At 44.4% G+C, this 25,318-nt stretch overlaps 1 protein-coding gene across 1 annotated transcript in view; it reads left to right on the forward strand.

The window, feature by feature from the left end:
* Positions 1-25,318, forward strand: part of LOC311126986 (CUB and sushi domain-containing protein 3-like) — a gene marked incomplete at both ends in the record, with an annotated part of 648,334 nt that overhangs the window by 130,290 nt on the left and 492,726 nt on the right. The window contains one exon of the mRNA XM_084158716.1: positions 17,120-17,314. Coding sequence (XP_084014842.1) covers positions 17,120-17,314 — 195 coding nt within the window. The remainder of the gene's footprint in view (positions 1-17,119; positions 17,315-25,318) is intronic.

A 25,318-nucleotide genomic window follows, 5' to 3' on the forward strand; every position in this document is an offset into this window, starting at 1 on the left:
GGTATGTACGTACGGTCACTGTGGGGACGACATCATCGATGCACTTATTGATGAAGCCAGTGACTGATGTGGTGTACTCCTCAATGCTATCTGAAGAATCCCGGAACATGTTCCAGTCTGTGCTAGCAAAACAGTCCTGTAGCTTAGCATCAGCGTCATCTGACCACTTTTTTATTAACCGAGTCACTGGTGCTTCCTGCTTTAGTTTTTGCTTATAAGCAGGAATCAGGAGGATAGAGTTATGGTCAGATTTGCCAAATGGAGGGCGAGGGAGAGCTTTGTATGCGTCTCTGTGTGTGGAGTAAAGGTGGTCTAGAGTTTTTTTTTCCTCTGGTTGCACATTTAACATGCTGGTAGAAATTAGGTAGAACGGATTTAAGTTTCCCTGCATTAAAGTCCCCGGCCATTAGGAGCGCTGCATCTGGATGAGCGTTTTCCTGTTGATTTATGGCCTTATACAGCTCTTTCAGTGCAATCTTAATGCCAGCATTGGTTTGTGGTGGTAAATAGACAGCTATGAAAAATATAGATGAAAACTCTAGTTAGTATATGGTCGTTTTCTGAAGAGATTGGTTAGCTAGCTATATTTATGGCCTGTATATGGTCGTTTTCTGAAGGGATTGGTTAGCTAGCTATATTTATGGACTGTATATGGTTGTTTACTGAAGAGATTGGTTAGCTAGCTATATTTATGGACTGTAATGGTAGTTTTCTGAAGAGATTGGTTAGCTAGTTATATTTATGTAATGTATATGGTAGTTTTCTGAAGAGATTGTTAGCTAGCTATATTTATGGCCTGTATATGGTCGTTTTCTGAATAGATTAGTTAGCTAGCTATATTTATATACTGTATATGGTAGTTTTCTGAAGAGATTGGTTAGCTAGCTATATTTATGCACTGTATATGATCGTTTTCTGAATAGATTGGTTTGCTAGCTATATTTATATACTGTATATACAGTGAGGGAAAAAAGTATTTGATCCCCTGCTGATTTTGTACGTTTGCCCAATGACAAAGACATGATCAGTCTATAATTTTAGTGGTAGGTTTATTTGAACAGTGAGAGACAGAATAACAACAAAAAAATCCAGAAAAACGCATTTCAAAAATGTTATAAATTGATTTGCATTTTAATGAGGGAAATACGTATTTGACCCCTCTGCAAAACATGACTTTGTACTTGGTGGCAAAACCCTTGTTGGCAATCACAGAGGTCAGACGTTTCTTGTAGTTGGCCACCAGGTTTGCACACATCTCAGGAGGGATTTTGTCCCACTCCTCTTTGCAGATCTTCTCCAAGTCATTAAGGTTTCGAGGCTGATGTTTGGCAACTCAAACCTTCAGCTCCCTCCACAGATGTTCTATGGGATTAAGGTCTGGAGACTGGCTAGGCCACTCCAGGACCTTAATGTGCTTCTTCTTGAGCCACTCCTTTGTTGCCTTGGCCGTGTGTTTTGGGTCATTGTAATGCTGGAATACCCATCCACAACCCATTTTTAATGCCCTGGCTGAGGGAAGGAGGTTCTCACCCAAGATTTGACGGTACATGGCCCGGTCCATCGTCCCTTTGATGCGGTGAAGTTGTCCTGTCCCCTTAGCAGAAAAACTCCCCAAAGCATAATGTTTCCACCTCCATTTTGACGGTGGGGATGGTGTTCTTGGGGTCATAGGCAGCATTCCTCCTCCTCCAAAAACGGCGAGTTGAGTTGATGCCAAAGAGCTCAATTTTGGTCTCATCTGACCACAACACATTCACCCAGTTCTCCTCGGAATCATTCAGATGTTCATTGGCAAACTTCAGATGGGCATGTATATGTGCTTTCTTGAGCAGGGGGACCTTGCGTGCGCTGCAGGATTTCAGTCCTTCACGGCATAGTGTTTTACCAATTGTTTTCTTGGTGACTATGGTCCCAGCTCTCTTGAGATCATTGACAAGATCCTCCCGTGTAGTTCTGTGCTGATTCCTCACCGTTCTCATGATCATTGCAACTCCACGAGGTGAGATCTTGCATGGAGCCCCAGGCCGAGGGAGATTGACAGTTATTTTGTGTTTCTTCCATTTGCGAATAATCGCACCAACTGTTGTCACCTTCTCACCAAGCTGCTTGGCGATGGTCTTGTAGCCCATTCCAGCCTTGTGTAGGTCTACAATCTTGTCCCTGACATCCTTGGAGAGCTCTTTGGTCTTGGCCATGGTGGAGAGTTTGGAATCTGATTGATTGATTGCTTCTGTGGACAGGTGTCTTTTTCTGTGGACAGGTGTCTTTTATACAGGTAACAAGCTGAGATTAGGAGCACTCCCTTTAAGAGTGTGCTCCTAATCTCAGCTCGTTACCTGTATAAAACACACATGGGAGCCAGAAATCTTTCTGATTGAGAGGGGGTCAAATACTTATTTCCCTCATTAAAATGCAAATCAATTTATAACATTTTTGACATGCGTTTTTCTGGATTTTTTTGTTGTTATTCTATCTCTCACTGTTCAAATAAACCTACCATTAAAATTATAGACTGATCATTTCTTTGTCAGTGGGCAAACGTACTGAAGAGTTTTCTGAAGAGATTGGTTAGCTAGCTATATTCATGGCCTGTATATGGTAGTTTTCTGAAGAGATTGGTTAGCTAGCCATATTAATGTAATGTATATGGTCGTTTTCTGAAGAGATTGGTTAGCTAGCTATATTTATATATTGTATATGTTCATTTTCTGAAGAGATTGGTTAGCTAGCTACATTTTGTATTGATTATGGTAATTTCCAGAAGAGATTGGTTAGCTAGCATATATTTATGGACTGTATATGGTAGTTTTCTGAAGAGATTGGTTAGCTAGCTATATTTATATACTGTATATAGAAGTTTTCTGAAGAGATTGGTTAGCTAGCTATATTTATGTAATGTATATGTTGTTCCAAGATGGCGTAGCAGTGCGGTCGCTTTTATTCATTGTCCCTGTGTAAATATCCCATTTCTTGTTTTTTTGTCTATTTTGTATATATTTCTCAATTTTTACTTTTCATTCTTTAACTAAATATACTTTCCTGCAACCCGCCTCACCCAACGTGGAAAGGATTCTACTATTTCTTTATAACTTTCATCAATGAACCGTAAGCTGAAAATAGTGTAGCTGCAACTGAATGGCTACTTGTTATTAGTCACCGTTAGCGTCTTCACCACTGTCCGTGGCCTACACTATCCACCAGCCAGCTCTAGCTCTAGCCTGGACAATTCGTCGGCCAGTCTGCACAGCGTGCTATTGACCCAGCGTGCTATCGACCCTGAACTTATTGGACTTTCTGCCGGAATCACTGGACCCTAGCGCCGGATCATCGCAACCAGCTAGCTAGCTGCAACCTGTTGTTGGCTGATTACCATTGCCCTATAGCAAGCACCAGTTAGCCTTGAGCTAGCCTCAGGCCCATCTCCCGGCTATCTACCTCTCTGTCAACCGGACGGGACCTCCTAGTGTTGACACTGAGCCCCGCCGATCCAACACGACTGGTCTGCCGACGAAATATTCTGATGTGGTTTCAACAGGCTTCCCGTTGCGACGACCACGAAGATCCATCTGCCAGCCCCGGCCCGCTAGCACACGCAAACTACAACTGTGCTCCCTGCTAGCTGTGCTGAAGCACCAATTTGAACTGCTCTCGGACTCACATATTGCTGTTCACTGGACCTTATGATCACTCAGCTGCACAGCTGATGCCTGCTGGACTGTTCCTTTACACGGTACCCTGTCCTGTTTATTCTGTTTAGCCTAGCCCAAACGTTATCACTATTTCCAGTTGTTGTCTTAGCTCTCTCTAATAACACCTGTGACTGCTTTATGCCTCTCTCCCATGTCAATTATGCCTTGCCTATTGCTGTTTGGGTTAGTTCTTATTATACAATTTCACTGTAGAACCCCTAGTCCCTCTCAAACTGCCTCAAATAGTTCCTTTGCTCCACCCCCCATACACGCCAAGACCGGCTCAATCGGTGCCTCCAGTGATGCTATCTCTTTCATTGTTACCCAACGCTTAGGGTTACCTGAACTGTACTCATATCCTTCCATATCATTTTCTGTACATAATGCCCTGAATCTTTTCTACAACGCCCGGAGAACTGCCCCCTTTATTCTATGTACCCAACGCACTAGAAGACCAGTGGTCTAAGGCACTGCAGCGCAGTGTAAGCTGTGTCACTAGAGATCCTGGTTCGAATCCAGGCTCTGTCGTAACCGGCAGCGACCGGGAGACCAATGGGGCGGCGCAAAATTGGCCCAGCGTCGTCCAGGGTAGAGGAGGGAATGGCCGGCAGGGGTGTAGCTCAGTTGGTAGAGCATGGCGTTTGCAATGCCAGGGTTGTGGGTTTGATTCCCACGGGGGACCAGTATAAAAAAATAATGTATGCACTCACTAACTGTAAGTCGCTCTGGATAAGAGCGTCTGCTAAATGACTAAAATGTAAATGTAAAATGTTAAAGCCTTTAGTCGTATCCTTATTCTAGTCCTCCTCTGTTCCTCTGGTGATGTAGAGGCTAACCCAGGCCCTGCAAATCAAATCAAATCAAATCAAATTTTATTGGTCACATGCGCCGAATACAACAGGTGCAGACATTACAGTGAAATACTTACTTACAGCCCTTAACCAACAGTGCATTTATTTTAAACAAAAAAAGTAAGAATAAAACAACAACAAAAAAAGTGTTGAGAAAAAAAGAGCAGATGTAAAATAAAGTGACAGTAGGGAGGCTATATATACAGGGGGGTACCGTTGCAGAGTCAATGTGCGGGGGCACCGGCTAGTTGAGGTAGTTGAGGTAATATGTACATGTGGGTAGAGTTAAAGTGACTATGCATAAATACTTAACAGAGTAGCAGCAGCGTAAAAAGGATGGGGTGGGGGGGCAGTGCAAATAGTCTGGGTAGCCATGATTAGCTGTTCAGGAGTCTTATGGCTTGGGGGTAGAAGCTGTTGAGAAGTCTTTTAGACCTAGACTTGGCACTCCGGTACCGCTTGCCGTGCGGTAGCAGAGAGAACAGTCTATGACTAGGGTGGCTGGAGGCTTTGACCATTTTGAGGGCCTTCCTCTGACACCGCCTGGTATAGAGGTCCTGGATGGCAGGAAGCTTTGCCCCAGTGATGTACTGGGCCGTACGCACTACCCTCTGTAGTGCCTTGCGGTCGGAGGCCAAGCAGTTGCCATACCAGGCGGTGATGCAACCAGTCAGGATGCTCTCGATGGTGCAGCTGTAGAATTTTTTGAGGATCTGAGGACCCATGCCAAAACTTTTTAGTCTCCTGAGGGGGAATAGGCTTTGTCGTGCCCTCTTCACGACTGTCTTGGTGTGTTTGGACCATGATAGTTCGTTGGTGATGTGGACACCAAGGAACTTGAAGCTCTCAACCTGTTCCACTACAGCCCCGTCGATGAGAATGGGGGCGTGCTCAGTCCTCTTTTTTTTCCTGTAGTCCACAATCATCTCCTTTGTCTTGGTCACGTTGAGGGAGAGGTTGTTGTCCTGGCACCACACGGCCAGATCTCTGACCTCCTCCCTATAGGCTGTCTCATCGTTGTCGGTGATCTGGCCTACCACTGTTGTGTCGTCGGCAAACTTAATGATGGTGTTGAAGTCGTGCCTGGCCATGCAGTCATGGGTGAACAGAGAGTACAGGAGGGGACTGAGCACGCACCCCTGAGGGGCCCCCGTGTTGAGGATCAGTGTGGCAGATGTGTTGTTGCCTACCCTTACCACCTGGGGGCGGCCCGTCAGGAAGTCCAGGATCCAGTTGCAGAGGGAGGTGTTTAGTCCCAGGATCCTTAGCTTAGTGATGAGCTTAGAGGGCACTATGGTGTTGAATGCTGAGCTGTAGTCAATGAATAGCATTCTCACGTAGGTGTTCCTCTTGTCCAGGTGGGAAAGGGCAGTGTGGAGTGCGATAGAGATTGCATCATCTGTGGATCTGTTGGGGCGGTATGCAAATTGGAGTGGGTCTAGGGTTTCTGGGATTATGCTGTTGATGTGAGCCATGACCAGTCTTTCAAAGCACTTCATGGCTACAGACGTCAGTGCTACGGGTCGGTAGTCATTTAGGCAGGTTATCTTAGAGTTCTTGGGCACAGGGACTATGGTGGTCTGCTTGAAACATGTTGGTATTACAGACTCAGTCAGGGACATGTTGAAAATGTCAGTGAAGACACTTGCCAGTTGGTCAGCACATGCTCGGAGTACACGTCCTGGCAATCCGTCTGGCCCTGCGGCCTTGTGAATGTTGACCTGCTTAAAAGTCTTACTCACATCGGCTACGGAGAGCGTGATCACATAGTCATCCGGAACAGCTGGTGCTCTCATGCATGCTTCAGTGTTGCTTGCCTCGAAGCGAGCATAGAAGTGGTTTAGCTCGTCTGGTAGGCTTGTGTCACTGGGCAGCTCGCGGCTGTGCTTCCCTTTGTAGTCTGTAATAGTTTTCAAGCTCTGCCATATCCGACGAGCGTCAGAGCCAGTGTAGTATGATTCAATCTTAGACCTGTATTGACTCTTTGCCTGTTTGATGGTTCGTCGGAGGTCATAGCGGGATTTCTTATAAGCGTCCGGGTTAGAGTCCCGTTCCTTGAAAGCGGCAGCTCTACCCTTTAGCTCAGTGCGGATGTTTCCTGTAATCCATGGCTTCTGGTTGGGGTATGTACGTACGGTCACTGTGGGGACGACATCATCGATGCACTTATTGATGAAGCCAGTGACTGATGTGGTGTACTCCTCAATGCTGTCTGAAGAATCCCGGAACATGTTCCAGTCTGTGCTAGCAAAACAGTCCTGTAGCTTAGCATCTGCGTCATCTGACCACTTTTTTATTAACCGAATCACTGGTGCTTCCTGCTTCAGTTTTTGCTTATAAGCAGGAATCAGGAGGATAGAGTTATGGTCAGATTTTCCAAATGGAGGGCGAGGGAGAGCTTTGTATGCGTCTCTGTGTGTGGAGGAAAGGTGGTCTAGAGTTTTTTTCCCTCTGGTTGCACATTTAACATGCTGGTAGAAATTAGGTAGAACGGATTTAAGTTTCCCTGCATTAAAGTCCCCGGCCACTAGGAGCGCTGCATCTGGATGAGCGTTTTCCTGTTGATTAATGGCCTTGTACAACTCATTCAGTGCAATCTTAATGCCAGCATTGGTTTGTGGTGGTAAATAGACAGCTATGAAAAATATAGATGAAAACTCTCTTGGTAAATAGTGTGGTCTACAGTTTATCATAAGATACTCTACCTCAGGCGAGCGAAACCTCGAGACTTCCTTAGTATTTGATTTTGTGCACCAGCTGTTGTTTACAAATATACACAGACCGCCACCCCTTGTCTTACCAGAGTCAGCCGTTCTGTCCTGCCGATGTAGCGTATAGCCTGCTAGCTGAATGTTATCATTGTTGTCGTTCAGCCACGACTCCGTGAAACATAAGATATTACAGTTTTTAATGTCCCATTGGTAGGATAACCGTAATCTTAAATCGTCCATTTTATTCTCAAAAGATTGAACGTTGGCTAATAGGATTGATGGAAGAGGCAGTTTACTCGCTCGCCGTCGGATCCTTACAAGGCATCCGGATCTGCGTCCGTGATATCTCCGTCTCTTCCTCACGCGAATGACGGGGATTTGGGCCTTGTCGGGTGTCTGTATGATATCCTTCGCGGCCGCCTCGTTGAAGAAAAAATCTTCGTCCAATGCGAGGTGAGTAATCGCTGTCCTGATATCCAGAAGCTCTTTTTGGTTATAAGAGACGATGGCAGAAACATTATGTACAAAATAAATTACAAATAACGCGGAAAAACACACATAATAGTACAATTGGTTAGAGGGCTGTAAAACGGCAGCCATCTTCTCCGGCGCTGTTCTGTTCTGCAGCCCCCAGTATCACTCCTACTCCCCAGGAGCTATCATTTGTTGACTTCTGTAACCGTAAAAGTCTTGGTTTTCTGCACGTGAATATCAGAAGCCTCCTTCCTAAGTTTGAGTTATTCACTGCGTTAGCACACTCCGCCAACCCTGATGTTCTAGCAGTGTCTGAATCCTGGCTTAGGAAGGCCACCAAAAATTCTGAAATTTCCATCCCCAACTATAACATTTTCCGTCTAGATAGAACTGCCAAAGGGGGTGGAGTTGCAATCTACTGTAGAGATAGCCTGCAGAGCTCTATCATACTATCCAGGTCTGTGCCCAAACAGTTTGAGCTTCTACTTCTAAAAATCCACCTTTCCAGAAATAAATCTCTCACTGTTGCCGCTTGCTACAGACCCCCCTCAGCCCCCAGCTGTGCCCTGGACACCATATGTGAATTGATTGCCCCCCATCTATCCTCAGAGTTCGTACTGCTTGGTGACCTAAATTGGGATATGCTTAACACCCCGGCCATCCTACAATCTAAACTAGATGCCCTCAATCTCACACAAATTATCAACGAACCTACCAGGTACAACCCTAAATCCGTAAACATGGGTACCCTCATAGATATCATCCTGACTAACTTACCCTCTAAATACACCTCCGCTGTCTTCAACCAGGATCTCTCAGCGATCACTGCCTTATTGCCTGCGTCCATAACGGGTCCGCGGTCAAACGACCACCCCTCATCACTGTCAAACGCTCCCAAAAACACTTCAGCGAGCAGGCCTTCCTAATTGACCTGGCCCAGGTATCCTGGATGGATATGGATCTCATTCCGTCAGTAGAGGATGCCTGGTTGTTCTTTAAAAGTAATTTCCTCTCAATCTTAAATAAACATGCCCCATTCAAAAAATACAGAACTAAGAACAGATATAGCCCCTGGTTCTCCTCAGACTTGACTGCCCTTGACCAGCACAAAAACATCCTGTGGCGTACTGCATTAGCATCAAATAGCCCCCGCGATATGCAACTTTTCAGGGAAGTTAGGAACCAATATACACAAGCAGTTAGGAAAGCAAAGGCTAACTTTTTCAAACAGAAATTTGCATCCTGTAGCACTAACTCCAAAATGTTTTGGGACACTGTAAAGTCCATGGAAAATAAGAGCACTTCCTCCCAGCTGCCCACTGCACTGAGGCTAGGAAACACTATCACCACCGATAAATCTACAATAATCGAGAATTTCAACAAGCATTTTGCTACGGCTGGCCATGCTTTCCACCTGGCTACCACTACCCTGGCCACCAGCTCTGCACCCTCCGCTGCAACTTGCCCATGCCCCCCCCCCGCTTCTCCTTCACACAAATCCAGACAGCTGATGTTCTGAAAGAGCTGCAAAATCTGGACCCCTACAAATCATCTGGGCTAGACAATCTGGACCCTTTCTTTCTAAAACTAGCCGCCGAAATTGTCGCAACCCCTATTACTAGCCTGTTTAACCTCTCTTTCGTAACGTCTGAGATCCCCAGAGATTGGAGAGCTGCCGCGGTCATCCCCCTCTTCAAAGGGGGTGACACTCTAGATCCAAACTGTTACAGACCCATATCCATCCTGCCCTGCCTTTCAAAAGTTTTTGAAAGCCAAGTCAACAAACAGATCACCGACCATTTCAAATCTCACCGTACCTTCTCCGCTATGCAATCCGGTTTCCGAGCTGGTCATGGGTGCACTTCAGCCACGCTCAAGGTCCTAAACGATATTATAACCGCGATCGATAATAGACAGTACTGTGCAGCCGTTTTCATTGACCTGGCCAAGGCTTTCGACTCTGTCAACCACCGCATTCTTATTGGCAGACTAAATAGCCTTGGTTTCTCAAATGACTGCCTCGCCTGGTTCACCAACTACTTCTCAGATAGAGTTCAATGTGTCAAATCGGAGGGCCTGTTGTCTGGACCTATGGCAGTCTCTATGGGGGTGCCACAGGGTTCAATTATTGGGCCGACTCTTTTCTCTGTGTATATCAATGACGTCGCTCTTGCTGCTGGTGACTCTCAGATCCACCTCTACGCAGACGACACCATTTTGTATACATCTGGCCCTTCATTGGACACTGTGTTAACAAACCTCCAAACGAGCTTCAATGCCATACAACACTCCTTCAGTAGCCTCCAACTGCTCTTAAACACTAGTAAAACTAAATGCATGCTCTTCAACCGAACGCTGCTTGCACCCGCCCACCCGACTAGAATCACTACTCTCGACGGGTCTAACCTAGAGTATGTGGACAACTACAAATATCTAGGTGTCTGGTTAGACTGTAAACTCTCCTTCCAGACTCACATTAAGAATCTCCAATCCAAAGTTAAATCTAGAATCGGTTTCCTATTTCGCAACAAAGCCTCCTTCACTCATGCTGCCAAACATGCCCTCGTAAAACTGACTATCCTACCGATCCTTGACTTCGGCGATGTCATTTACAAAATAGCCTCCAACACTCTACTCAGCAAATTGGATGTAGTCTATCACAGTGCCATCCGTTTTGTCTCCAAAGCCCCATATAATACCCACCACTGTGACCTGTACGCTCTTGTTGGCTGGTCCTCACTACATATTCGTCGCCAAACCCACTGGCTCCAGGCCATCTATAAATCACTGCTAGGCAAATCCCCGCCTTATCTTAGCTCATTGGTCACCATAGCAACACCCACCCGTAGTCTGCGCTCCAGCAGGTATATCTCACTGGTCATCCCCAAAGCCAACACCTCCTTTGGCCGCAATTCCTTCCAGTTCTCTGCTGCCAATGACTGGAACAAATTGCAAAAATCTCTGAAGCTGGAGACACTTATCTCCCTCACTAACTTTAAGCATCAGTTGTCAGAGCACCTTACCGATCACTGCACCTGTACACAGCCCATCTGAAATTACCCCGCCCAACTACCTCATCCCTATATTGTTATTTATTTTGCTAATTTGTACCCCAGTATCTCTATTTGCACATCATCTCTTGCACATCTATCATTCCAGTGTTAATACTAATTGTAATTATTTTGCACTATAGCCTATTTATTGCCTTACCTCCATAACTTGCTACATTTGCACACACTGTATATATATGTATTTCTGTTGTATTTTTGACTTTGTTTTGTTTTACCCCATATGTAACTCTGTGTTGTTGTTTTTATCGCACTGCTTTGCTTTATCTTGGCCAGGTCGCAGTTGTAAATGAGAACTTGTTCTCAACTGGTTTACCTGGTTAAATAAAGGTGAAATAAATAAAATAAATAAAATAAAAAATAAAAAAATAAAAAATATGGTCGTTTTCTGAATAGATTGGTTAGCTAGCTATATTTATATACTGTATATGGTAGTTTTCTGAAGAGATTGGTTAGCTAGCTATATTCATGGCCTGTACATGGTAGTTTTCTGAAGAGATTGGTTAGCTAGCTATATTAATGTAATGTATATGGTCGTTTTCTGAAGAGATTGGTTAGCTAGCTATATTTATATATTCTATATGTTCGTTTTCTGAAGAGATTGGTTAGCTAGCTACATTTTGTATTGATTATGGTAGTTTCCAGAAGAGATTGGTTATCTAGCTATATTTATGGACTGTATATGGTAGTTTTCTGAAGAGATTGGTTAGCTACCTATACTTATAGACAGCAGCTTGGATGAGATGTGTGTCTATGTTGAAGTGTCTGTATTTTAATGGAAAACACTGCAGATCTATTATCTACTGTATAAGCCAGCCATGTATTTACATCAGAATAGGTTTGTGTTTCTGGATCACAGTTGACCCATAAAGTCCATCTAATACTTTATCTTTTGTTGTTGTCATCCCAGTGGATGTTGTCCATTGAGTGAAAACTCTCTGCTGTGTTTACAAGTTGTCTAGCTGTATGTGCTGTGCACTTTCTGTGCGTGTGTGTGTGTGTGTGTGTGATGAGGTTTGACTTATTTTGCTGGTATGAAACCCCAGCCATTCCCATCCATGCAGCACAGGGCTCCTGTGGGAGAGTTATGCTGCTCAGCACAAACACTGCCACCCTGTCAAACACGCACACACACACACACACACACACATGCACATGCACACGCACACACACACACGCACACGCACACACACACACACACACACACACACACACACACACACACACACACACACACACACACACACACACACACACACATACACACACACACACAATGCCACTCCTTCAAACCCCCATCTTCTTCAAAGGGCTACACAGTCATTAGCTATACAGGGAAATAAATAGTGCTCCCCCAGAGAGACTCTGAGCCAACTACCTCATTTACTTGTTCACATAACTCATACGGTGCATCCCAAATGGCACCCTATTCCCTCTGTGTCTCTCTGTGCACCAGAGCATTGGTCAAAAGTAGTGGACTATAATAGTAATTGGGTGCCATTTGGGACGCAGCCATAGTACAACTGAGTTTACTGTGAGGCAAGTCTGCAGCTTCTGCTGCTCGTTTTGTTCCAAAACGCTATATCCACCAATTTCTCACATTTGTGTTTTTTTTTTTTTATCAGAAATGATTGCTTATGGGTACCTTCATGTGTGTGTGTAAAATATTGCTGTTCTAAGATTTTGTATTAATAGATTTTAGATGTGTATTGAAATGGGTTTTGTTGCAAAACGCTATATATCCATTGTTGAGCTGAAATGAAATGACATGTTCATATCCTGTATATTTGACTGTGATATGTGGTTGTCTGAGTCTCACCTAGCTATCTTAAGATGAATGCACTAACTCGAAGTTGCTCTGGGCTATATGAGTAAAGTGTAAGTATTTTACATAGATATCTCATATTACTGTATTGATAAAAATGTTTAAACATGTTTTTAAATATTGATGTCACAAATATATCATTTGCACAGTTTTTTGTTTAAAATGTAGTTATTTGTTACATGTGACTATGTAAAACCTAGGAGTACTACTTATTCCTCTGAGACTGAGGCGGATATGTATCGTTTTGCAACAAAACATGATTATTTGTCTCTCTGAAATGAAACCATCAAGTGATAGATTTTAAACAAATACATGTCTGTCATTGAACAACCCCATGCCATGATTAGATGGTGAAAAAACACACCAATCTCTTTCATAATAAAAGCCAATTTACCAACATTTCTGAAAGTGGATATATAGAATTTTTGGAATGAAACTCTTCACTTACAAACTGCAAGTAAATATTTATCCTGTGTTGTAGCTAATAAAAGGAGAACATCTATTTATTTTTACTATGCAGTGTTGACCAGCAGCAGTTTGAGGTCATGTGCTGCTGGACTGAGCATGGAATTGACCTGATTTTCTTATTGGGTTATTTATGTTTCCTGATGTCATGAAACTTAGCAACACACCTAGAGTTATAATGAGTGTTATTATGTGTTTGTTTCAAACTTGACAACCATTGTGACCGAAAGATTACTTTCCATGTTTTCAGCTTAATATTTGAGCTGAACTTTTTCAGCTTAACTTTAGTCTGCCTTGCCCTTTTGACTGGCCATGATTGGAATTGCTTCTGGTGGCAAATAGAGGAATTTATCAGAAAGAACTGCATCAAATTTTTCTTTAACATTCATTCTTAGACTGTATCACTGTATAATGTCTTTCAATACACCAAAGGTCATTGAGTCAGAACAGTTATAATTTTAGTAAAATGCCTCCATTACTTTAAACCAGAACCATGACCAACCAGTAAGTCATGGATCCTCTTCGATTTAATGGGAATGGCCGGCCAGGATTACAGAACTATTCCTTACAAGCAATTCCTTTCACTATTGCAGCTAAACACTGTAGCTAACTTTGGAAAGAGGTTTGAGAGGCTGGTGCGTTGGGGTGACATAGCCACAACTATGCCTGATGCAACATTTAATCAAATCAAATCAAATCAAAGCAAATTTTATTGGTCACATGCGCCGAATACAACAGGTGCAGACATTACAGTGAAATGCTTACTTACAGCCCTTAACCAACAGTGCATTTATTTTAAACAAAAAAAGTAAGAATAAAACAACAACAAAAAAGTGTTGAGAAAAAAAGAGCAGAAGTAAAATAAAGTGACAGTAGGGAGGCGATATATACAGTAAAATAAAGTGACAGTAGGGAGGCTATATATACAGGGGGGTACCGTTGCATAGTCAATGTGCGGGGGCACCGGCTAGTTGAGGTAGTTGAGGTAATATGTACATGTGGGTAGAGTTAAAGTGACTATGCATAAATACTTAACAGAGTAGCAGCAGCGTAAAAAGGATGGGGTGGGGGGGCAGTGCAAATATTCCGGGTAGCCATGATTAGCTGTTCAGGAGTCTTATGGCTTGGGGGTAGAAGCTGTTGAGAAGTCTTTTGGACCTAGACTTGGCACTCCGGTACCGCTTGCCGTGCGGTAGCAGAGAGAACAGTCTATGACTAGGGTGGCTGGAGTCTTTGACAATTTTGAGGGCCTTCCTCTGACACCGCCTGGTATAGAGGTCCTGGATGGCAGGGAGCTTTGCCCCAGTGATGTACTGGGCCGTACGCACTACCCTCTGTAGTGCCTTGCGGTCAGATGCCAAGCAGTTGCCATACCAGGCGGTGATGCAACCAGTCAGGATGCTCTCGATGGTGCAGCTGTAGAATTTTTTGAGGATCTGAGGACCCATGCCAAATCTTTTTAGTCTCCTGAGGGGGAATAGGCTTTGTCGTGCCCTCTTCACGACTGTCTTGGTGTGTTTGGACCATGATAGTTCGTTGGTGATGTGGACACCAAGGAACTTGAAGCTCTCAACCTGTTCCACTACAGCCCCGTCGATGAGAATGGGGGCGTGCTCAGTCCTCTTTTTTTCCTGTAGTCCACAATCATCTCCTTTGTCTTGGTCACGTTGAGGGAGAGGTTGTTGTCCTGGCACCACACGGCCAGATCTCTGACCTCCTCCCTATAGGCTGTCTCATCGTTGTCGGTGATCAGGCCTACCACTGTTGTGTCGTCGGCAAACTTAATGATGGTGTTGGAGTCGTGCCTGGCCATGCAGTCATGGGTGAACAGAGAGTACAGGAGGGGACTGAGCACGCACCCCTGAGGGGCCCCCGTGTTGAGGATCAGTGTGGCAGATGTGTTGTTACCTACCCTTACCACCTGGTAAGATCTGATGCATCAGATTCTGATGCTAATATATTGTGCAGCAGAAGGGGGTGTAGAAATGTATTTTCACGCCTGCCTATGTGTTGCTAGTTGTTGGCCACTTGACATTGAGCATGTGCTTGATAATGCAGATATTCTCTATTCTGTAGTGAACTGAATATGAAATTATGTTCTCTTCTAGGATCCGAACAGCTATTTCCAAGTGGTTTTGTAAACATTGTGCTATGCTGTGATATGGTTTGTACACAGTAACAGTTATACTGTATTGAACCACCCAGTTCATTTCCCAAACAAATCCATCTGATGATTATAGCTCCACCATTAATCCCTCTGTTGGTTATCATCTGATGCTTATAGCTCCACAATTAATCCCTCTGTTGGTTATCATCTGATGATTATAGCTCCACCAATAATCCCTCTGTTGGTTATCATCTGATGATTATAGCTCCACCATTAATCCCTCTGTTGGTTATCATCTGATGATTATAGCTCCACCATTAATCCCTCTGTTGGTTATCATCTGACGATTATAGCTCCACCATTAATCCCTCTGTTGGTTATCATCTGTTGTCAGATCATACTCTTGGACGTGGACGTGGCAGAAACCCAATCTGTTTCACTGTTTGTGTTCATCATGCACTTTACAGACAGCAGTTTCTCGCTAAGAGGAAATGTGGTTCTAGGCCATGTCCCAAATGACACCCTATTCCCTATGTAGTGGCCGTGCACTATGGGCCCTGGTCAAAAGTAGTGCACTACATTGGGGAATAGGGTTCCATTTGGGACGCAGACATAGTCTGGTTCCAGAATAATTAGCTGAAAGCCAGATGGTACACAAACACAACAATAATAGTATATACTGTACACTCAACTGCATATGTTTTCTATCAAACTGCTTGACAGAAGAAACACTGCATACGTTTTCTATCAAACTGCATGACAGAAGAAACACTGCATGTTTTCTATCAAACTGCTTGACAAGAAACACTGCATATATTTTCTATCAAACTGCTTGACAGAAGAAACACTGCATATGTTTTCTATCAAACTGCTTGACAGAAGAAACGCTGCATATGTTTTCTATCAAACTGCATGACAGAAGAAACACTGCATATGTTTTCTATCAAACTGCTTGACAGAAAAAACACTGCATATGTTTTCTTTCAAACTGCTTGACAGAAAAAACACTGCATATGTTTTCTATCAAACTGCTTGACAGATGAAACATTGTGTAGCAATTATGTATGTCTGTTTTTTTAACTGATTGGTGTAATCATTCCATTCATTCACAGTGATATTCAGCATATTCTACTCTGTCTGCAGTAGCAGTACACAAACATTCATTTCAAAATAATATAACAACACAAATCCAACTTTGTCAGTGGTTTAATTGAACAAACATAGTCCTGTACATATTGGGCAGGTGAAATGTGTCAGAAGATAACTCCAACCATTGGATATGAATGTCATTATTACCTACCTACCTTTAGAGAGAAGTATATGGGTAACAGTTTAACATTGCATCACCAATATACACTGAGTGTACAAAACACTAAGAACACCTTCCTAATATTGAGTTGCACCCACAGGGACGCTGGCCCATGTTGACTCCCACGGTTGTGTCAAGTTGGCTAGATGTCCTTTGGGTGGTGGACCATTCTTGATACACATAGGAAACTGTTGAGTGTGAAAAACCCAGTAGCGTTGCACTTCTTGACACAAACCGGTGCGCCTGGCACCTACTACCATACCCCGTTCAAAGGCACTTAAATATTTTGTCTTGCCCATTCACCAAAAATCCTTCTTTAACATGTTTCCTCCACTTCATCTACACTGATTGAAGTGGATTTAACAATTGACTTCAATAAGGGATCATAGCTTTCACCTGGATTCACCTGGTCAGTCTATGTCATGGAAAGAGCAGGTGTCCTTAATGTTTTGTACACTCAGTGTATGTATTAGCATATACTGTATGGATATGGATCTAGTTACATTCTCTCTGTCTGTGTTCCAGAGTTAAGGAGCAGTGCCTTTGGAACATTCTCTCTGTCTGTGTTCCAGAATAAAGTAGCAGTGCCTGTGGTAACATTCTCTCTGTCTGTGTTCCAGAGTTAAGGAGCAGTGCCTGTGGGAACCCTGGTGTTCCACCTAAAGGCATCCTAAACGGAACATTGTTCAACTTCGGGGACAAGATCCGCTACAGGTGTGTGACGGGCTACGTGTTGGACGGACACTCACTCCTCACCTGTGTCCTCAACACAGGAAACATGGCCGTCTGGGACTTCCCTGTCCCCATCTGCAGAGGTGAGACTGGCTTTAATAACATGGTGTATGTCCCAAATGGCACCCTATTCCCTACAACTACAGCCCTATGGGCCCTGGTCAAAAGTAGTACACTATAAAGGGAATAATGTGCCATTCTGGACGCAACAATGATTCCATCATATTGACACAGTTGTATTGGCCCTTGGGCATGTATTTCTTTCTAGATTGGCTCTTGAATCAGTGCAATCTAGTTTTCGATTTGTCTGTTTGAGGCTGTGGCAATAAACTAGGACGAAATTCCAACACACTATTGAATCTTTGATGTTCCACAGAAAATATAATGGCTCAAATACTGTAACTGTAGTCTTGTCGCTATGCAATCTGATTTACTGTTTATCTGTGAAGAGCCACTGGCTTTGATCCTTGTGGTTGACTTAGGTTGGAATTCAATCATAGAAGAATGCAATGTGTTTTCTCTCAGGGTATTTACCTAGGTTACATCTGAGGTGACTACCGCATTATGGCTGACACCACTGAGTATGGCCTAGTGTGCATCCCAAATGACAATTTATTCCCTATTTAGTGCACTACTTTTCGTCAGGGCCCATAGGGTCTAAAGTAGTGCACTATATAGGGAATAAGGTTCCATTTGGGACACAGTCACTACCCTATGCACTTAAAGATGCAGGTGATATGAGGGCTTCCTACTGTACACAGGAACAGATTGAATTGGTCATCATAGATAATAATTTATTTATGGGGAATGACATTTCTCCACATAGAAAGGCCACCTATCTATCCCCCACGAATAGTTCAAGATCTGACTGTTATCTTGATCTGTCCACAAGTGTACAGTGTAGCCTGCTACCCTCATGTTGATATGATAGGCAGCAGTTCACTGCAGGAGGCATTACTACACTGACCCTCCAAATCATGACCTATTGATCACTTATTCTACACTAACTCAATATATAACTAATACTAGGTCCTAGGATATTTACTGACCAAATTCCCTTTACATTTATTTCACAAACTAGTAGTATTGCGGTATCTTTTTTGGAGCCTGTGAATAGCTGCCGTTAGTTTCCACAGCGTTGGTTCAGTGTTCTGCTGTCTAACCAACCCTAGAACCCCAGTAGCTGCCGTTATTTTCCACAGCGTTGGTTCAGTGTTCTGCTGTCTAACCAAGCCTAGAACCCCAGTAGCTGCCGTTAGTTTCCACAGTGTTGGTTCAGTGTTCTGCTGCCTAACCAACCCTAGAACCCCAGTAGCTGCCAATATTTTCCACAGCATTGGTTCAGTGTTCTGCTAACCAACCCTAGAACCCCAGTAGCTGCCGTTAGTTTCCACAGCGTTGGTTCAGTGTTCTGCTGTCTAACCAACCCTAGAACCCCAGTAGCTGCCGTTAGTTTCCACAGCGTTGGTTCAGTGTTCTGCTGTCTAACCAAACCTAGAACCCCAGTAGCTGCCGTTAGTTTCCACAGCGTTGGTTCAGTGTTCTGCTGTCTAACCAACCCTAGAACCCCAGTAGCTGCCGTTAGTTTCCACAGCGTTGGTTCAGTGTTCTGCTGCCTAACCAACCCTAGAACCCCAGTAGCTGCCGTTAGTTTCCACAGCGTTGGTTCAGTGTTTTGCTGCCTAACCAACCCTAGAACCACAGACTCAGATCACATATGTTGTCTCTCTCTTAGGGGAAAGCCAAAGCAAGCTCATCCTTAATGATAATCTTTTGCCCCAGAGGTATGCAAAATAAAACATAACCACCAACCGCTATCTCCCTGTGCAATCTTAATGCACTGAGAGGAGGAGAGGAGGAATCCAGAGAAGAGGAGAGGAGAGGAGAGGAGAGGAGAGGAGAGGAGAGGAGAGGAGAAGAGAAGAGAAGAGAAGAGAAGAGAAGAGAAGAGAAGAGAAGAGAAGAGAAGAGAAGAGAAGAGAAGAGAAGAGAAGAGAAGAGAAGAGAAGAGAAGAGAAGAGAAGAGAAGAGAAGAGAAGAGAGGAGAGGAGAGGAGAGGAGAGGAGAGGAGAGGAGAGGAGAGGAGAGGAGAGGAGAGGAGAGGAGAGGAGAGGAGAGGAGAGGAGAGGAGAGGAGAGGGAGGAGGAGAGGAGAGGAGAGGAGAAGATAGGGGAGGAGGAGAAAGACAGGAGAAGATAGGAGGAGAAAAAGAGGAGAAAAGAGGAGAAAAGAGGAGGAGAAAAGAGTAGAAGAGGGATAAGCCCTGCTGGCACTGGCAGGCTGTTCACGGCGCTGGAGCCTGAAATACTTTTTAAATGGCAAATTGGTGCAACATATGCTGGTGAATTGGCTGCTTGGAAGTGGTAAAAAGCTGCAGATTGAGGATTAAGTGGTTGTCTGAGACATAGGCTTGCAGCCCAAATGGCACGCTAATCACTATATAGTGTTCAGTACATAGAGCGTTATCTTCTCTCTCTAGCCGCAGTACATTCCTTTCAGGCCAACAAGGTGCAGGCAGTGCTGCTTGGGCCACTCTCCTCTCCTCTCCTCTCCTCTCCTCTCCTCTCCTCTCCTCTCCTCTCCTCTCCTCTCCTCTCCTCTCCTCTCCTCTCCTCTCCTCTCCTCTCCTCTCCTCTCCTCTCCTCTCCTCCACCCCTCTCCTCCCTATTCTCCTCCTCTCCTCCATCCCTTCACCCCTCTCCTTCCTGTTTTCCTCCTCTCCTCCGTCCCTTCACCCCTCTCCTCCCTGTTCTCCTCCTCTCCTCCGTCCCTTCACCCCTCCCCTCCTCTCCTCCTCTCCTCCGTCCCTTCACCCCTCTCCTCCCTGTTCTCCTCCTCTCCTCCGTCCCTTCACCCCTCTCCTCCCTGTTCTCCTCCTCTCCTCCGTCCCTTCACCCCCTCCTCCCTGTTCTCCTCCTCTCCTCCGTCCCTTCACCCCTCTCCTCCTCTCCTCATCTCCTCCGTCCCTTCACCCCTCTCCTCCCTGTTCTCCTCCTCTCCTCCGTCCCTTCACCTCTCTCCTCCCTGTTCTCCTCCTCACCGCCGTCCCTTCACCCCACTCCTACTCTCCTCTCCTCCTCTCCTCCTCTCCTCCTCTCCTCCTCTCCTCCCTGTTCTTTCAGTCAGTCTCCAACCTCGTAGACATACAAATACACTAAAACATTGGGTGTTTCTCAAAAGGAATACCACCGTGCTCCGAGCACACAATTTGGACCACGGGAGGGTCGGCGTATGAGTCCAAATCAAAGTATGCAAACCGGAGCACGGAGGGCACTTCTCGAATGCGTACTCCATTTGTACATATTTTGAAGCATGCATCGATGCAAGCCTCAACAGAAAGTCTGCACAGAAATATGATGCAATTACGTAAAAAATTACACAACATTTCCATTATCTTAGCTGAAGCGAGAGAAAAACACTCCGACTTCGGAATGAAATGTTGACGATTCACATCTCATGTGTTACCTGACTACAATATTTTATCTTGATACGTTAATAAATACATGCTGTGTACATTTTTTGAACGTTTACCTGCCTACAATACCCACTGTAGTTTGCGTAGATCGCAAGCCCATAGTAAGTCAATAGGGCTAGCTACTACTACAACTACTGGCTAGCTAGTAGTACTGTTAGCTAGCCATGGAGAATTGTTAGCTAGCAAGCTACCCACGAATACTTTACATCTACCTTGCATAACATAAACTATCTGGGTTAGCTACATTATTATGATTCACATATAGCTAGCTGATAGTTAGGAAGTAAAATGTTTGCTTTTTGTATATCTTGTTTCGTCTCTTGCCATTGTCCTGGCTGGAAGAAGTTTCAGTGAATGGGTAAGTCCATAGTAAGTCAATACGGCTAACTGGCTAGCCACGAAGAATTGGTTGCTAGCCTCCCACAAAAAATGTACATCTACTTTGCATAATATTTGTTTTAGGTCATTTTTGGCTGTTTAACTAGCTGGCTAGCTAGATTATTATGATCCACATATAGCTAGCTGATAATTATGAAGTAAAATGTTTGCTTTGTGTATATCTTGTTTGGTCTCTATTGTTGCCATTGACATTGTCCTGGCTGGAAGAAAGTTCAGTGAATGGGGTGGTGCAGCGTGAGGTAATACAGTAGGGGAAGTGCTTCTCAAATGTAATGCTTTATGTGTTCTCCACACTCTCATCCTCACAAGAATGTACTCAAGAGAACGCTAAATGTTCAGGTATGTTTTGAGGGCTGGTGGATGGGGATCGGCAGGAGGAAAGACTATTATTTGATATTGAGAAACAACCATAGTCTCTCCTCCTGCCAATCCCCATCCACCAGCGCTCAAAACATCCCTGAACATTCAGCCTTCATGTTTTGAGAATGTGTAGATTAGACAGCTCTCTTTCTCTCTGTCTTCCCTCAATTTATGTCAAACCACATATGAATATTCAAATTGAGACATGTTGATGGGGATGTGACTAACAAAGGTACCTAACACCTTGATGTTGCTATTTTAAGCTTCCCCAATCCCTAATTCACATGTCCCATTCATATTGCTGCATATCATTTCACTGAATCAGGTGCCATTCAGATTAAAAATCCATCTAATCTGACAAAATACACCATATTACTGTCCTGCTAATGTGTCTGGACCTAATGAACTGCTGAGAAAACCCCCATAACTGATCCAAATGGTTGGCCAATCAGGCAGGGTAGGTGCAGTTATTTCTAAATGAATGTGCGTTCACATGATACAGTGCATTCGGAAAGTATTCAGACCCCTTGAGTTTTTCCAAATTTTGTTACGTTACAGCCTTATTCTAAAATTGATTGAATTGTTTTTTTCCCCTCATCAATCTACACACAATATCCCATAATAAAGCAAAAACTGGTTTTACAAATAAAAAACAGAAATACCTTATTTACATAACTATTCAGACCCTTTGCTATGACACTCAGAATTGAGCTCAGGTGCATCCTGTTTCCATTGATCATCCTTGAGATGTTTCTACAACTTGATTGGAGTCCACCTGTGGTAAATTCAATTGATTGGACATGATTTGGAAAAGTACACACCTGTCTATATAAGGTCTCAAAGTTGACAGTGCATGTCAGAGCAAAAACCAAGCCATGAGGTCGAACAAATTGTCCGTAGAGCTCCGAGACAGGATTGTGTCGAGGCACAGATCTGGGGAAGGGTACCAAAAAATGTCTGCAGCATTGAAGGTCCCCAAGAACACAATGGCCTCCATCATTCTTAAATGGATGAAGTTTGGAACCACCAAGACTCTTCCTAGAGCTGGCTGCCCAGCCAAACTGAGCAATCGAGGGAGAAGGGCCTTGGTCAGGGAGGTGACCAAGAACCCGATGGTCACTCTGACAGAGCTCCAGAGTTCCTCTGTGGAGATGGGAGAACCTTCCAGAAGGACAACCATCTCTGCAGCACTCCACCAATCAGGCCTTTATGGTAGAGTGGCCAGACGGAAGCCACTCCTCAGTAAAAGGCACATGAGAACAAGCTTGGAGTTTGCCAAAAGTCACCTAAAGATTCTCTGGTCTAATGAAACCAAGATTGAACTCTTTGGCCTTAATGCCAAGCATCACGTCTGGAGGAAGCCTGCCACCATCCCCACCGTGAAGCATGGTGGTGGCAGCATCATGCTGTGGGGATGTTTTTCAGCGGCAGGGACTGGGAGACTAGTCAGGATCGAGGGAAAGATGAATGGAGCAAAGTACAGAGAGATCATTGATGAAAACCTGCTCCAGAGCACTCAGAACCTCAGACTGGGGCAAAGGTTCACCTTCCAACAGGACAACGACCCTAAGCACACAGCCAAGAAATCGCAGGAGTGGCTTCGGGACAAGTCTCTGAATATCCTTGAGTGGACCAGCCAGATCCCGGACTTGAACCATATCTAACATCTCTGGAGAGACATGAAAATAGCTGTGTAGCGACGCTCCCCATTCAACCTGACAGAACTTGAGAGGATCTACAGAGAAGAATGGGAGAAACTCCCCAAGTACAGGTGTGCCAAGCTTGTAGCATCATACCCAAGAAGACTCGACACTGTAATCGCTGCCAAAGGTGCTTCAACAAAGTATTGAGTAAAGGGTCTGAATACTTATGTAAATGTAATATTTACATTTTCTATTTGTAATACATTTGCTAAAATTTCTAAAAACCAGTTTTTGCTTCGTCTTATATCGAAATAACCTGAAAGGCCGCTCAGCAAGGAAGAAGCCACTGCTCCAAAACAGCCATAAAAAAACAGACTACGGTTTGCAACTACACATGGGGACAAAGATCGTACTTTTTGAAGAAATGTCCTCTGGTCTGATGAAACAAAAATATAATTGTTTGACCATAATGACCATCGTTATGTTTGGAGGAAAAAAGGCGAGACTTGCAAGCCGAAGAACACCATCCCAACCGTGAAGCACGGGGGTGGCAGCATCATGCTGTGGGGGTGCTTTGCTGCAGGAGGGACTGATACACTTCACAAAATAGATGGCATCACAAGGATGGACAATTATGTGGATATATTGAAGCAACATCGCAAGACATCAGTCAGGAAGTTAAAGCTTGGTCGCAAATGGGTCTTCCAAATGGACAATGACCCCAAGCATACTTCCAAAGTTGTGCCAAAATGGCTTAAGGACAACAAAGTCAAGGTATTGGAGTGTCCATCACAAAGCCCTGACCTCAATCCTATAGAAAATGTGTGGGCAGAACTGAAAAAGCGTGTGTGAGCAAGGAGGCCTACAAACCTGACTCAGTTACACAAGCTCTTTCAGGAGGAATGGGCCAAAATTCACCCAACTTATTGTGGGAAGCTTGTGGAAGGCTACCCGAAACGTTTGATCCAAGTTAAACAATTTAAAGGCAATGCTACCAAATACTAATTGAGTGTATGTAAACTTCTGACCCACTGGGAATGTGATGAAAGAAATAAAAGCTGAAATAAATAATTCCCTCTACTATTATTCTGACATTTCACATTCTTAAAATAAAGTGGTGATCCTAACTGACCTAAAACAGGGAATTTTTACTAGGATTAAATGTCAGGAATTGTGAAAAACTGAGTTTAAATGTATTTGGCTAAGGTGTATGTAAACTTCCGACTTCAACTGTATGTGAGAATGCTGTTCATTGACTACAGCTCAGCGTTCAACACCATAGTACCCACAAAGCTCATCACTTAGCTCAGGACCCTGGGGCTAAACACCTCCCTCCGCAACTGGATCCTGTACTTCCTGACGGGCCACCCCCAGGTGGTAAGGGTAGGCAACAACATATCTGCCACGCTGATCCTCAACACTGGGGCCCCTCAGGGGTGCGTGCTTAGTCCCCTCCTGTACTCTCTGTTCACCCAAGACTGCGTGGCCAAACACGACTCCAACACCATCATTAAGTTTGCTGACGACACTACAGTGGTAGGCCTGATCACCGACAACGATGAGACAGCCTTTAGAGAGGAGGTCAGAGACCTGGTGGTGTGGTGCCAGGACAACAACCTCTCCCTCAATGTGAGCAAGACAAAGGATCTGATCGTGGATTACAGGAAAAGGCGGGCCGAACAGGCCCCCATTAACATCAACGGGGCTGTAGTGGAGCTGGTCGAGAGTTTAAAGTTCCTTGGTGTCCACATCACCAACAAACTATCATGGTCCAAACACACCAAGACAGTTGTGAAGAGGGCAGGACAACACCTTTTCCCCCTCAGGAGTCTGAAAAGATTTGGCATGGGACCCCAGATCCTCAAAAAGTTGTCCCATCGAGAGCATCCTGACCAGTTGCATCACCACCTGGTATGGCAAATACTCGGCATCTGACAGTAAGGCGCTACAGAGGGTAGTGCATACTGCCCAGCACATAACTGGGGCCAAGTTTCCTGCCATCCAGGATCTATATACTAGGCGGTGTCAGAGGAAGGCCCAAAAAATGGTCAAAGACTCCAGTCACCCAAGTCATTGACTGTTCTCTCTGCTACCGCACGGCAAGCGGTACCGGAGTGCCAAGTCTTGGACCAAAAGGCTCCTTAACAGCTTCTACCCCCAAGCCATAAGACTGCTGAACAATTATTCATATGGCCACCAAAACTAGTTAC

Source organism: Coregonus lavaretus (assembly GCF_964263955.1).
Source record: "Coregonus lavaretus genome assembly, chromosome: 3".
In the NCBI taxonomy this organism is placed as follows: Eukaryota; Metazoa; Chordata; class Actinopteri; order Salmoniformes; family Salmonidae; genus Coregonus; species Coregonus lavaretus.